Here is a 16,521-nt window from a genome sequence, read left to right on the forward strand (position 1 = left end):
ATACTGGGGAAGAATTGAAATTTAACATTTGTCATGAAATATAATGGGGTTCATGAATGCAACAGTACAAGCCTATCCACTATTCCTGCACAGTATCTGTGTAACATGGCAACTAAATAGAGCTCTGGTTTCTAAAAGATAGGTATTTACCATAGATGACAAGAGGAACTACTTACCAGTCACAAGAATCCAAAGAATCTCTGCTCTAAGGCACAGTCCAAAACATTAATAATTTTTCTTTCAGCCAGAGAAAGAGACATCACCTTATTTCGCTATTAGTGGCAAATATGTTCACATCTGAAACTGTTCATCCAATCGTCCATTTAATTATTTCCACAGTAAATAAATAATATAAATTAAATGAAAAAAAATTTGAGTTAATATCTGAATCTTTTAATAGCATCCTATTGGCATTATTTCTCTCTCTCTCTGGCTTTCTAGCACACAACTCATTCTTCCTGTCTGAGACAATTTTGTCATTGAAAACATGATCATCCTTAGCCTATATACCATCTCCATGTCTTGGTATTCAGTTCCCTCCACAGCCTGCTCACTTCCACTGAACTCAAACTAATCTATGACCAGTCCCTGTAATGTGCTATGTTTAGAATAACTGCACTATTCAAAGCAGGTTCAACTATCCCCGGAGTGAGGAGAAGTGATTGTGACACTGTCATTCTATCAATTCTACCTGAGAAAGCATTTGCTCGTCTAGTAACCCCATCATGAATTTACTCGGGCAGAGCCTGGAGGTAAATCTACACCCTAGTTTTCCCTGCATCAGTACTCAAGCACGTGTCACTGTCTTTTTTTCTACTGAGATGTAGATCTTTCTATATTCTAGAGATAAATTTTACAGTTTTAGATCATGTCCAACCATCAGGGCTAAAATGCCTGCAGACTCTAATTTGTACAAAAGAGATGCTGTTCAAAAATCATTCTACCTTCCTAAAAATAATTATATTTCCTCTTGAATTCTTCACAATGTTTTCAGGGGGGCAGAATGTGTTAAAATATTTTTAAACTTCATGCTGTTGTATTCCTTTTTTTATTTGAAAACACCAAAAATGTTAACATGGCAATAGGCTATAAATTTTCTCCAGTTTAGTTTACTTCTGTTTTCTCAACACCTATTGTCTCTGATATTTTAGAATTTTTCTTATTTTCTATAAAACGTCTAAGTCTCTTTTTTGCGTTTTATTTCTAATTTCTACGTAAGCTAACCTTATTTGTTGTTATCTGAACAGCGACAAGAAAACTAAATGTCAATTAATAAAGTAACAGTTGGAACAACTTAACAGCCAAATATGTAGAAAGGCATCTGGAAATTATTACTAGGACTTGTCTTGGTGGAAAAATAAAAATATGTTTTTTTTGTTGTTGTTAATGCTGTTCTTCATTTGCTTGTCCATATTTTCTTTTTCCTACAATGAACATGACATTCTGTTTTTAGAATACAAAATTAAATAAAATAGCCATAAATGATATTAAAAGGAACATGGTATAGAACATTCCTTTAGTTAACAAAAAATCATTTTAAGCCAAGTAACTGGTCTGATATTTTCAATTCTATATTTAGGGGTAGGGGACATATATGTTGTTCCAATGAATCTCACCTGGTCTAGACATTTACGTTGTTCCAACTAGTGCAACAGTATTATTAGCTAGGTGGGTTCAACATTTATTAGCATATTTCCAGTAATGAAGATGTTTGAAGAAGCATAATTGCTCTGACTCTGTAGGTGACTGGGAATTTTTATCATCTATAGGGACATGATGAAATGGAGATTTAAAAAAACAGCAGGGGGCGTGGTCTGGCGGCATAGCAATTTCATGTTCTCCACTTGGGCAGCCTGAGGTTCACTGGTTTGGATCCTGCACGTGGACCTGCATACCCCTCATGAAGCCATGCTGCAGTGGCATCCCACAAAAAATGAAGTAGAAGGACTTACAACTAGGATATACAACAATGTATTGGGACTTTGGGGAGGAAAAAAAAAGGAAGATTGGCAACAGATGTTAGCTCATGGCCAATCTTCCTCACCAAAAAGCATATGTTAAAAAAAATAAAAGTAGGTACTAAAATAAAAGTCACATAGAAGGATGGTAGGATGCCATCCCTCAAATTCTTTAGCATCTTTCCATGGTAACCAGTTAGTCTAACCATATTTGAAAGCTTTTTATTTTATCTATTTTCTATTTTAGATGGAAATTTAACTTCTGATGCAAAACATCCTCCTGGTGACTGTCCTGTGCATGGCAGCTTTCACCTCTTTATTTCTCAAACTGTAAATGAGAGGATTCAACATGGGGATCACTGCTGTGTAGAACACTGACACCATTTTATTCAGGTCCAGAGAAAATATTGCACCTGGCCTCACGTAAATAAAGAAGAGAGTCCCATATAAGATGGAAACAGCTGTGAGATGGGACGAGCAGGTGGAAAAAGCCTTGCGTCTCCCATCAGCAGAGTGGATCCTCAGGATGGCAGTAAGGATGTAAAAATAGGAGACTATAATGGTCAGGCTACTGATGACTAGTACAGCACCAGCCACAATGAAAACTAATAATTTATTGATCTGGATATCAGCACATATGAGAGAAAGAATGGGGGACATGTCACAGAAGAAATGATTGATAATGTTGGAACGACAAAAGGGAAGTCGAAAAGCAGCCGTTGTGTGAGTCATGGTGTTTAGGAACCCAACGGTATAGGGTCCAACCACCAGCTGTATGCAGAGTCTCTTGGACATGGCAGCTGAATACAATAATGGGTTACAGATAGCCACATAGCGATCATAGGCCATAGATGCCAGGAGAAGGCACTCAATGGCCACAAAGAACCCAAAGAACCACTGCTGCAAGACACATCCCAGGAAAGAGATGGCTTTCCTTTCAGCGAAGAAGTCAGTGAGCATCTTGGGACCCACGACTGATGAAAAGCAGATGTCCACAAAGGACAGGTGACTGAGGAAAAAGTACATGGGTGTGTGAAGGCGGGAATCATACCAGATAAGAATAATCATGCCTAAGTTTCCTGTCATGGTAATGAGGTAAAAAAGCAGAAAGAGCAAGAAAAGGAAGACTTGAATCCGAGGATGGTACTTTAAGCCTATGAAAATAAACTCTGTGATCCTTGTATAGTTTTCATCAGCCATTGGTTCCTTTGCGACTCTATAGTGAGAAAAGCAGAGAATTGGTAATGCATGCAATTTGAAATTTCTTAGAAGTATAACATAATACACAAGAAAAGGAACTACAAGTTCAATTTAGTAACATTAGTGTAAAAAAAAAGAAAAGTCTAGCTAATAAAATATATTAGTTCTAACAAGCAGTATGACTTAAGTGTTTAAAAGAGAAAATTAGAGTTTAACTAAGAATTTGGTCAACATTAGAAAATGTATAAAATTATTCACCACACTTCCCGATTAAAAGGGAAAACAGTACTGTTGTTGCAATAGAATTTTTAAAGAATTTTTTAAAGAATTTTTAAAGTAATTTGATAAAATGCTGCTCTCAATTTTTTTTCCGAACTAGAAACAAAAGAAACTGTTTAGCTTAGTAAAAATAATCTTCCTGAAGCTTCCAGAGAATATATGTGTATAGTGTAAAACACTAGAAAAATTCACATAATAACCAGAAACTACATCAAGATGCACTTAATTTATACTATTTTATAGTGGAGAGCACAAAGTACTAAAACCTAAAAAATAAGAGACATAAGAGTTATAGAAAAAAGAGGGAAGAAAATACTCTCACTCTTTGCAGGCAAAACAGCCATTCACATAGAAAATGGACAAGAGTATGCTGCTAAGATAAATTTTTAGAAAAAATTTAAAGAGTTCAACAAAACGAATAGAAAATCAATATAAAAATCAATAATTATCACATGAATTATACTAGGAAAACTCATATTCATCAATTCAAATTGATGAAATAACCGTTAATAAGCCTAACAAGGATTCTTCAAGATTTGTGTAGAGCAAAATATAAATTATGGAGCTTTAATGAATCAAAGAAAGAAATGCCTAAATCAGAGAAAAGACGTATTTTATGTATTTTTTTGTATAACTGAGTCAAAAGGCTCAATTTAAAACATTCATTTTCTCCTGAGCAAGTAAAAATTAGCTCACACTTGGAGAGTAAGTACCTGTTTGACCTTGCTTCAGCTTGGAATAGCAGACACAGATAAGCCAACTGTGAAGTAAACAAGAAACAATATTTCTCCCACAGATAAACTGCAGCTGTAAAGTGTCCTAACAATCCTTTTCATTGAGTGACAGCTTTCTTGTTCAATGAGACTTTATTTTCTGAAATTATAGGTTATCTAAAATATTTGTTTGAATTTATATGAACCAGAGGAAACATCCCACTCTGGCCTGAAAGATCTAAGTCACTTTGACATAGGAAAGCAGTATCATTTCCAAATCAGGTACAGAGCTCCACTTGAGGGATTTCAGGATACATCATTCCATGTCTATCTTAATTTGGCAGTTTCTAAGGAAACAGAACCCTGTGTCTGCTTTGTGGTTTAGATCTATTCTGATGTTGGCCCTGTTACCTACAGTCCTGCTTTGCTATGAGTTTATAAAAATTTTGTCTTGACTTAAATTTCACCTAAACTCTACCCTTCTCAAAATTTCATAATAACTCTATTTTTCCTTTGTTCAATGAGACACCCATGCTTCATAGGGTATGTAGCCTCTCTCATTGCATTGGGTCAATAAAGCTGATTTGGTCAGGCTACAGACTTGCTTCGGATAATCTAAGGCTGATTGGGCTAGGACATTCACCAAATCATTTGGTAAACTTAATGGAATTCCAACCAGCATCTAAATACAATTTGTAATGAAACAATCTGATTTTAAAATTTATGGAAGAGAAAACATTCAAAACTAGCCAAGACAATTTTGAAAAAGAAAAACAAAGAAAAAGAATGTGCTATTCTAGATATAAACACAGATATAAAGCTGTCACAATTAAAAAAGGAAGGTGTTGTTACTAAAATAGACAAAGATGAATTACTCATAAAAAAAGTGTTAGAATATTTGGATGGTCATTTGAAAAAATAAATTATATTAAAATTCTACCCCACACCACTTAAACTAAAAAAAATCCTAACCATAAATATATAACAAGAAAACTGTAAAGAATAGTATTATGATTTTGTGGTAGGGATGGTCTTCTTAAACAGAACATAAAAACCACGTGAAGAAAATGTTGGTAAATTTTACTAGGTAATTTTAAATGACTATATGCCAACATACACTCTGAGTAAAATTACAACACATAGATTGGAAAAAATATTGAAACACATATTGCAAAGGATTAAAAGCAAAATACACAAGGAACTACAGCAAATCATCAAATAAAATAGCAAGTATCATTGCAATGGCAGGCAAAAGATATATAATGGCATGCCAGAAGAAAACACAAATTCCCAGTAAACATGAAAAAATGCTTAATCTCCCTAATAATCATCACAACCAAATGGAAACATTACATACGATTTTCACCCATCAAACAGACAAAATATGTGAAAATATAAAATATCTATGAGGTAGTGAGAGAAAATGATCATTCATATCGCAGGGGCTGGAGAGCCTGGATTTCACTATCTCTTTAATTTTTTTTCAAGAGCACGTACCTGGTGACTCAGAAATTCCATTACCTAGTATCTACCCAGAAGAAAAACACAATGGAAAAACAATGACTTCCACTTCACTATTGTTTAAAGTAACGAAAAACCAGAATCCATGTAAATATTCTCCAGAGAAGTAAGAACACAATAAACCTTGGTATAGTCATTCTATGGAACACTGTACAGAAGTTTAAAAATTAAGTACTCTGTATGTATAAACATGGTTACTTTGCTAAGATATATGAAGGAAAAGCAAGTTACAGAATGATGTGTACAGGATGATATTAGGAACATTTTTAAACCTCAAAATTATCCCTAATTATAATTATTTACATGTGTGTATAAATAAAATTAAAAAAACCTGGAAGGCTATCCACCAAATGAGCAGTTATCATCTCTGAGAACAGAGAGGGAGCAAATTTGGGTGCGAGTGAGTAATCAAAGAAGATGGTAGCTTACCTGCAATTTTAAGACTTTGTTAAAAGGAAGGAATATGCATGAACCAACTTTATAATTAAAAATAATCTAAAACAAGGGCAAGCCCCATGGTCTCATAGTTAAGTATGGCATGTTCCACTTTGGCAGCTCAGGTTCTGTTCCCAGTGAGGACCTACACCACTCTTTGATGGCCAGCTCAAGTCTGCCACCCACATACAAAATAGAGGAAACCTGGCATGGATGTTAGCTCAGGGCTCATCTACCTCAGCAAAAGATAAACAAAAACAACAAAAAAAACTAAAACAAAACAAAGCAATAATCTAAAATAATCCTCAAGGTAGTTCAGCAACAACAAAATAAACAGAGAGAGGAGAAGAGAAAATAGCAACAATTGATCTGGTATAGGAACAAGAGGTAAGAAGTCTGTGAAGCCTAGGAGATGGAAAACGAGAAAAACCTATAAACTATTCATTCAGAGCTGTAGATTTTTAAAATTTTAGGGAGCTGAGAAAACTCTAGCTCCAAGTTTACCTTTGTAAATAAGAAAATTGAGGTTCCAAGATGTCTGACCCAAGACCACAGGGCTGGTGGCAAATACACAATCATGTTCCACCATGCAGTGCTAAAGGGCATGATTGGCTTCATGATACATTTTAGGCTACAATGAACATGGGACAAGGAATAGCATCTGTAGTGTATTTGAAACTTACTAGACTCAGCCCCAAGTGCTTTGCAAATGTCAACCCATTTGACTTTCACCCAAGCCTGGGTAAGAGAGAAACATTTTGCCATCTCCACTTTACAGAGCAGGCAATTAAAGCCGTAAATGTTAAAGGTGGTGTCCCTGAGCTAATATCTCCTAAAGGTTATTTGAGATTAAGCCATGCCTTGTCTGAATTAAGAGTCTCTATCCTTTCTACGACGTCACTCTCCCAAAAGGGAACCTTAGATCTCCCCATGTCTCAAGCCAATTCTGCATATCCTTTCTAGGATACAGAATCAGTCAATGCCAAAAGGCAAATTTGACAGTGAAAGGACTGTTGATTACCAAGAAAGCTCCTTGGACTCTATACTAGAGTGTAAGTTTACTCAAGTACAAAGGCTCTTAAACATCTGCAAATTGTGCTCACGCTTATAGTTCCCTCATTAACCCTCATCCCATGCATTGAACATGATGTTTATAACCCAATGCAACATTCCATACAAATGGTAAGACACCTGGAGTGAATGGCCGAGCTTCTCTCCTGTTCAGGGCACAATCATTGAACTTGAAGAGGGATTTCACTTGACTATGACCTCTTTGTGACTCTTACAGGCTTTTACATTACTTTTTATTATATTGGTGTAGCATTCTAACCAGTTATGATCTGACAGTGGTTGTTCCTTTATGTACCAAATAAATACATTCTAAATGTCAATCATTTTCATCTTCCTATAAATCCATTCAACTCATTTTTGATTTCTTGAAGAATAAACATTGGAGCAGAAATAGATAAAAAATGATCTTAACTTACATTCCAATGAGTTCCTTTCTTCTTTAGAGAACTAAAATTAACATCGAGTATAAATTGTACTCATTTTCAGCATCTCCATCTTCCCACCGCTACCTGTGCCTCTGCACAAAGAAGAGGTCAGGCTTTCTAGGAGTCACTTGGTTTTATTCTTAGATTTCTTCCCAAGGAACTAGTAAGATTCCACTCTGAAACAAATTGTCTTCTTCATGCGGATTAAAATGTAAATAAGTAGTTCCATAATTTTATGTTCTGGGAGAATTTATGTCCCTAAAGTATGCCTTACCTTGGGAATTTTATTGTTGAGAAAGAAGTAAATTAAAATGTTCTTACTATCTTAAAACTCTTTTAAATATCCACTGGGATGAACTTATTTGTTTTCTGTGTTTGACTGGGTAAACTACTAATTTCTTACCTCCTCCTTAAACAAGGAAATATGTACAGTAAGCATTAGTGCAATAATGTAACAACTGCTGAGTTTCCCCAAAAAAACTACCACAAGATTTCTGCAACTGCTCACCTAAAGTACATTGTCGTAGAGGATCCACTACAAGGAACCCTTATTTGGCATTGTGATAGTTTATCTTCTTTTTCTAATACTGACAGGAAAATCATTATCAGAATGTGTGAAGAATTTCCATGATATTCATACAGGTTTTTTCATGAGAAATTGAGAGAAGTTTCACTGACAAATGCAAGGCTTACTCTACATTTTTAAGCTTTTATTAACACAGAAGAGTGAACAAATCTTAAGTGTATTGCTCAGTGAATTATGACAAAGTGAATACATGCATATAACCACCACCCAAATCAGGAAATAAAACATCTCTAGTTCATATGTTTTATTTCTGTTAGTAGCCCATTATATTGATATTCCACAAATGTTTATTTCATTCCTTTGTTGTTGGGCATTTGAGTTGTGCCCAGTCTTTAAATTTTTTGAGCTTTTCTCCAACAAACATTCAATAAACAGCATATCTTTTGGAGTTCATAGCACGCATTTCTCTTGGGAAGATATGTGACCATAAAATGTCTTTGTAATAGAGTACATATATGTTAATTTTGATTGGTAATTCAAGAAATGTGTCAAAACCCATTACTTACATTTCCATAGGTAGTGTTTGAGGGTCAATATTTTTCATTTTAACTGTCTTGGTGAATGTATAATGGTATCTCATTACACATTTAACTGCCATTTCCCTGATTTCTAGTGAGATAGAGAAGCTTTTCAGTATTACATGCTATTTGCATAACCACATTCATGAATTGCCTGTTCAAGTGCCTTCCCACATTTTTTCAGTAGATTGCGTGTTTGTTTTTTTTTATTACAATAGTTGTTCATATACTCTGGATGTCAGTTATATGCATTGTAAATACGTTTTCTCCAGCTGTGGTTTGCACGTTTATGCTCTTAAGAGTAAACTTAAGTTCTCAACTTTAATGTGGTTCAGGGAATAAATACTTCCCTTCAGGTTTAGTATTTTTGTAGCCTATTTAAAAAAAATTCCAAACATATGTCATAAAGATATTCTTCTATATTATCTTCCAGGTGCTTTAATTCCTTGACTTTCACATCTTGATCTCAAACTCATCTGGAGAAGATCTTAGTGTGTGTTGTGAGATGGAGGCAAAGTTCCATTTGTTTTCATGTGGACATCCAATGGATCCAACATTATTTTTTTTAATCCTTTCTTTCTCCACTACCAGCAGTATCAACCTTGTCATAATTGCAGGGTCCATGTATTGGATCGGTATATTCCTTAATAATAAAGCTATTATCATACATTGATTAATATACCTGGACTCTCTATTCTATATCATCGGGATATCTGTCTATTCCTGATCCTGTCTTAATTACTATACATTTGTAAGTCTATGTCCAGTAGAAGAAGACTTCCCTCTTGGATTGTCTTCTTCAAGTGCAACTTGAATACTTTTGACACTTTGCATTTCAATATAAACTTCAGAATCATGACAATGTTTCAGGAAGATTTGTCTGGATTCAATTCAGTGTTGCTGCTTTCATCCTATTTGGCATACACTGACAGCTTCCCCCACTATAGGAGCATTATAAGATTCAAACAGACTTGAGTGATTTGCCGTTCCCTCCCAGACCCATATATCCTTTCTTCCTTTTACATCCCTTCTGACTTCCCCTTCTAACTGACTGAAATATTAGAAGTCAAAATTCCATCTGTTCTGAAAGGTATGGCTTAATTATAACCTTACGGGAATGCTTCCTCAATTCTTCATAGACAAAAATAATTACACTCTTTGCTCTTCAACTCTCTTGTCTCTCTCTGTCACTTAGAAATGCCAAAATACGGTATTCTTTGTTTGTGCATTATTTCTTTTGCTAAAAAACAAAACTGTAATAAGTCAAGGATTATACCTTAATGGATTGAACTGACATTATGAAAGGCCCCCTAAATATATCCTTCTGTTTCCTGCGTTGCTGAGAAATTGAGCATGCTAATTACACAGAAAGAACCTTGTTGTCAAACCAATTCATTCCAAGTGTATCAGTATTTCCAAATGGAAATACACTAAAATGGACAGAAGCTACTTATCAGAATCAATTTATCCATTTGCAAATACCCTCTTTCCAAAGTACACTGCATGAGAGAGCAGAAGTGATTAGCTTTGATAACGTTACCCCAAACTCATTTTAGTTACATAGTTTTAGAAAATCTTATCGCAATTATCCTATTACGTAATAACTTTCTAAATCATTTGTCCTCATTTTTCTCTAGAAGAATAAACATATGTGAATCCAGAGAGATTAAAGAGAAAAAGAAGAATGATATGCTGTCCCTGCTAAGTGGCCTTACCCTGGTTACATGAAAAGAATCAGTATTTGGCGGAATCCGAGTAGGGTCAAACACCATCTCCTCCATTTAGTAGATGCCTGATCTGAGGTATGTGGCTCAAGTTCTCTGAAGCCTCAGTTTCCCCAGCTGTAAAGTGGATCTAATAAGTCATACCACTAATGGCAGCTAAAATATTAAATGAGATGTTTACAAAACACTTAGAGCAGTGTCTATGATTGAGTAGATCCTCAGCAAATATATGATAATAGCATTATTATAAAAGAATACATATTCTACACTAATCAGTGCTTTAAATAATTGTATTAACGTGGAAACAAACAGAAAAACACCCACAAAACATAAAAAATACAGGCCCAGGAAAGAAAACACACACACAGTCCCACACACATCATACATCAGCAAGAACAAGCTTGGATGTCAACACTTCCCTTTTCTGATTACTTGTCTTTGTGATAGCTGTATATGCTGTGAGCATCAGTGTGCTTAGCAGAATTTCTAAATTGGTCCTGCAAAGATCTCTAATCTTTACCCTAGTAGCTGGAATCTGTAAATTTGGGAGACATCCCTCATGTGATTATGTTATATTAAATGGCACAGTTAACCTTAGAAGAGGGAGATTACCCTGGATGACGTGTAAGCGTTCAGAGCTTCCTCCAGCTGAGAACAGAAGACTCAGAGAGGTTTGAAATGTGGGAACTAGATGTTTGTCTGCTGGTCTGAAGATGGAGGGGGCATATGAGAAGGAATGCCAACAGCCTTAAGGAACTGAGAGAGGCCTGTAGCTGATAGCCAGCAAGGAATGGTCACCACAGCCCTACAATCACAAGGAAGTGAATTTTGTTAAACACACAAATGAGCTTGGATAGGGAATCTTCCCTGGAGCCTCCAGAAAGGAGCCAAGACTGCTAACGTGTGGATTTCAGCCTCGTGTGATGCTGAGCAGATTCAGGCCATGATGGACGTGGACTCCTCACCCATGGAAACTGCAAGGTAGTAAATTTGTGTACTTTTAAGTTAGTAGCTTTGTGGTGATTTTTAATTCAATAGTAAAAAACGACTACAAGAGAACATGCATCTTTAAAATGGTTGTGATAATATACTAGTTGTGTGGAAATCTATAATAGTATAGAGATCAGAGATAATAATTCTACAAAGCATATAACATGTTTCCTGGTACACTGTGGAAGTTTAGTCAACATTAATTATTATCAGAATTATTCAGCAAATGGAATTCTGTTAACTGATCATCAAAATAGAATCATTTAAGAATGACTGAGATCCTAAACTAAACTTTAAGTAGAAATAATACCTGAATTTAATCTATTCCGCTCTCCTGGGGTATGCTAAAAAATCAATTCTAAACTGAGATTTTATTGAAGAAATTATTAAAGAACAAAATGAACACTGAATAATTTTGAAGGCAAAATTGGACAATATATCAGAGTTCCTTGGTTGCAAGCAACAGAAATAGGAAATTCCTAGGAAGTATATTACATGGCTCACAGTGTACCAATGAGAGAACAGACTAAACTGGACAAGGATGAGGGCACCTGGGCGTCCTGGTGGCAGTGACTGTCCATCTACTCAAGGAACTTTAGCTGAAATGAAGGAGATTCAATCAGTTTTCTATCATTGTCATTCTTATTACATCTCAAGATCCAGAGAGAAATATTTCAAGCTTACATCATAAACCAATACCTTGTTGTGGGAGGCAGGGACCTCAGTTACATCCATCCAAGACTGAAATCTGTACATGAGAAATAAGTCTCCAAAGGGAAATCAGGGTATTATTATAAACATAAATAGAGTAAATTGGTGTCTATAAAACGAAACAACTACATATCACAAGGAACAAATGCAAAACATGAGGCTTTACCAAAAAACTCATTCTGATATCTTATCACTAGAACTGCCAGATAGTGATATATGGAATAAAATTATAAAGAAAAAAAATCAATTCATTCTTTAAAAGTTATAATTTTTTATTATATATTGCAAGCCAAGCTCTATGTCTTTAGGTACCTATGCATGTTCATTCAATTGTGATGAATTTTTGCATTTTGCAGATACACCTTTCATCCAAGAAAACATAGCCAGAGTTGATCATTGAAACTTTGTCTGTCAAACTATACTTTCCATGGAATAAAGAATATACCATTGACCATATATTAATTGTTCAATCAACAAATATATATTGAGCATGGATTACATGCCTGACTGTGGTGCTAAGCACAAAGTAATGAACATAAGACGTCCTTCTCTCATACATCTCATCTTCTGTCCGGAGAGACACACAATAAACAAGCAAGTAAAAATATTTGGGTGTTTCTAAGTGCAGCAAAAATAATAAAGAAAAAAGATAAATGGTTTAAATATGGAAAGACAGATAATTATTTTAGGTAAGGAGGTCCAGATGGCCTCTTTGATGATAGGACGTTTGAGCAGTGACTTACATTAGGTAAACAGTGAACTGTAACATGGCTCCAGTTTGAGGAAACAGAAAATGTAAAAGCCAGATAAGACTGAAAGTATAACTGAACAAATTCCACAGAGGTAGCCTCTGGATGGTGTACACACCATTTCAGGGTAGTGCACCCTAAGCAGCGATTTTTTTTTCTAAAGGAATCAGCGCTGTTGAAGACTACCAAGATAATCTGCATTAGCTTTTTGTTTTGTTTTATTTTCATGGCGCATGGGGACTTGGAGTAACTAAGAAACAGATCACAATTAGTCTAACATACAGTGCCTAGGAAGATCTTAATTTATGCAGCAGAGTCACTTGGTGAAAAAGCAATGAGTAGTTTAATCTGTTCAGAAGAAGAATCATTTTTATTAGTAGTCATATGGTTCATAGTAAATTCCTTCTCCCAATGAAACATTACATAATGTCCTCCTACTTTCAACATCCTCCAATTCCAAAACACTTACATCATATAAATGAATTAAAAAATTATCCTGAGAATCAGAAAAATTAGCTTCAAAACTTTTCCCTCTGTTTTGGAATATCCAGAAGGGCCTGTTACTATTCTGCAGGACCCTTTCTCCTTTTATGATCCAAATAGTGGCATTCAGACTTCACGGAAAGCCATACAATGAACAGAATTACTTTATCTTTCATAATTTCTACCTTCTTTAAAGAGGTTTTGCTTTACTATCCCTGATAAAATATACTCCTTTACACTGTATTTTGGTTCCTTGCTTATTTTTGTCACAGAAATTGCTATGGATTTACAAATCTTTTTTTTTTTTTTTTTTTGATGAAGCTTAGCCCTGAGCTAACTACTGCACACCCTCCTCTTTTTGCTGAGGAAGACTGGGCCTGAGCTAACACCCATGCCCATCTTCCTCCACTTTATACGTGGGATGCCTACCACAGTATGGCTTTTGTCAAGCTGTGCCATGTCAGCACCCGGAATGCTAACCGGTGAACTCTGGGCTGCTGACAACCAGAACCGGCAAACTTAACTGCTGTGCCACCAGGCCAGCCCCTACAAACATTTTTTAATCTTTGTGTTTGTTTACTTGTCTTTCTATTCCACTAGCCTGTAAATTCCATGAGGGCTTTTCCTTTCAATGTGAATAAAACACAGTAAATTATGTCAGGCACATAAAAGGCATATGTAAAAATCTTTTTGGTTTATTATTGGTTGTAGTATTCTTTGACTCTCATTTCCTTGGAATGAATAGCATTTTGACCAAGAAACTATCCAACATACACCCCAAAACTGTCAGAAAACATGGTGAAAAATAAGCAAAATAAAGAAAAACAAAATTCCAGGGCATTAGAGAATATTTACATCCTTAAAGTCAGTGGGCCAAAATTAAATGCCTTTTAAATAATGCCTTCAAGATAAGACAAAATGTGGGTCTCAGTGAGTCTTACAATTGTACAAAAACATAGTTTATCCCTTTATTTCTTGGATTTGTTGATATGTTACAGAAAATAAAATGCAGATTCATGGTTGAAAGAATATTGTACCTGGAGAAAATAAAAGTATGAGACTAAATTAGGAGGTGATGGAAAATCCACTGATTCTTCATAGTTGTCAGGCCCATTAACTGTAAAAATAGAATTAATTTCCTGCCTATGACATAAAAATCGATAAATAACAATAGTAATAAGTAACATTTTATTAAAGAACTGCAATGCATTCCACATTTTACGTGCATGAATCATGCACTTAGAGTGGCAAAATCCCAATGAATTATTGCTTTGAGCAGATAGTACAGGGGATATTAAAGGCATTTGTAAAATGTCTACTCCAAACACAAAGGTAATATTAGAGAATGCTGTGGTTGCATATTCCTTGAATAATGTACATTTTTTAAACGAGCACTTGAAAAGATGTTCAACACCACTAATTATTAAAGAATGAAACTCAAAGCTACAATGAAATATTGCCTCATGCCTGACAGTGTGGCTATTACTAAAAAGACAATAAATAACTAGTATTGGAGAGCATGTGGAGAAAAGGGAACTCTCATACACTGCTGCTAGGAATGTAAATAGGTACAGACACTATAGAAAAGAGTATGGAGATTTCTCAAAAAATTAAGAATAAAAATACTATATGATCCAGCTATTCCATTTGTTGGTCTTTATCCAAAGAACACAAAAACACCAATTCAAATTGACATATGCACCCCTATGTTCATTGCAATGTTATTTAAAACAACCAAAAGGTGGAAACAACCTAGGAGCTTATAGACAGATAAAGGGCTAAGGAAGATGTCATACATATGCACAATGAAATACCACTCAACCATTAAAAAAAAAAAAAAACAGATGAAGACTTGCCATTTTTGACAACATGGAAGGACCATGAGGGTATTATGCTAAGTGAAATAAGATGAATGGAGAATGACGTATACCATATGATTTCAGCAATATCTGGAAGATAGAAAACAACAACAAAAAACACACACATAGAAACAGAGAACAGATCGGTAGATAGCAGAAGGGAAAGGAGTGAAGGGAGGGTGAAAGTGCTAAAGGGGAACTTTTGTACACTGATGGATGGCAACTAGACTTTTGGTGCTAAACACAATGTAGTATATAGAGAAGTTGAAATTTAATGATGTACACCTGAAATTTATATGTTATAAACCAATATTACCTCAAAGAAAAGTAAAAGATAATTCAATTTTTACCAGTTGTATTAATACTATATAATTGACATAATACATTGTATTAGTCCAAGGTGACCAACAGAATGATTTGATGTATATGTAAACTACAAAATGATTACTACAAGTTTAGTTAACATTAACCAACTTACACCACTACATTTTTTTTTTTTTGAGGAAGATTAGCCCTGAGCTAAGATCTGCTGCCAATCCTCCTCTTTTGCTGAGGATTGCCAGCCCTGAGCTAACATCCGTGCCCATCTTCCTCTACTGTATATGTTGGATTCCTACCACAGCATGGCTTGCCAAGCGGTGCCATGTCCACACCCAGGATCCGGACCGGCAAACCCCAGGCTGCGGAAACAGAACGTGCGCACTTAGCCGCTGCACCACCAGGTCGGCCCCTACACTTTTTTTGTGTGTGTGAGGTCATAACATTAATGTCTGTTTCTTGTGAAGAGTATTTTTAATATCTTCTCTTTTAGCAATTTACAAATATACAATACAGTATTGTCAACTATAGTCACCATGCTGTATATTACATCCCCAGAACTTATTTATCTTAAAACTAGAAATGTTTATCTTTGAACCATAATGCACTTTTTCACAGTTTATGTTTAAAGAGTGAGGGCCAAGATCACAGACAATTGAGGGATCTCAACACCTTGTACACAAAACCGAAGTAATGTTGTCAATGGTTATAGCATTTATTTGGGATTTAACAAAGAACCTCTCAAATCCTAGTCACAAAACTTGAAAATATCTTTTAAAGTTTTGTGGTTCAATAATGTACTCATCTCAGTTTAGTTTTAAAACTCATTCCTGCTAAATGAGAAATGAGTAACTAAAAATGAAAGATTGTAACCTAAAGACATTGTGTGACTTTTCAATAACAGAGAGTAAGAAAAATTGAATCTTAGCATAAAAGTAGGACTCCCAACACAAAGCCCATCTTCTTCTATGTTGCATATCT

At 35.2% G+C, this 16,521-nt stretch overlaps 1 protein-coding gene across 1 annotated transcript; it reads right to left on the reverse strand.

Annotated features, from left to right (window-relative positions):
* Positions 1–2,213: 2,213 nt before the first annotated feature.
* LOC139040455 (olfactory receptor 5G9) lies at positions 2,214–3,158 on the reverse strand. The gene has a single exon (XM_070487223.1). It carries the CDS (start codon positions 3,156–3,158, stop codon positions 2,214–2,216), a length of 945 nt encoding a protein of 314 aa, XP_070343324.1.
* Between the last annotated feature and the right edge of the window lie 13,363 nt (positions 3,159–16,521).

The sequence above is a fragment of the Equus asinus genome, chromosome 17 (genome assembly GCF_041296235.1).
Source record: "Equus asinus isolate D_3611 breed Donkey chromosome 17, EquAss-T2T_v2, whole genome shotgun sequence".
Taxonomy (NCBI): Eukaryota; Metazoa; Chordata; class Mammalia; order Perissodactyla; family Equidae; genus Equus; species Equus asinus.

Coding starts and splice junctions, on each gene's coding strand:
- LOC139040455 (XM_070487223.1), bottom strand. CDS start 3,158: ATGGCTGATGAAAACTATACAAGGATCACAGAGTTTATTTTCATAGGC.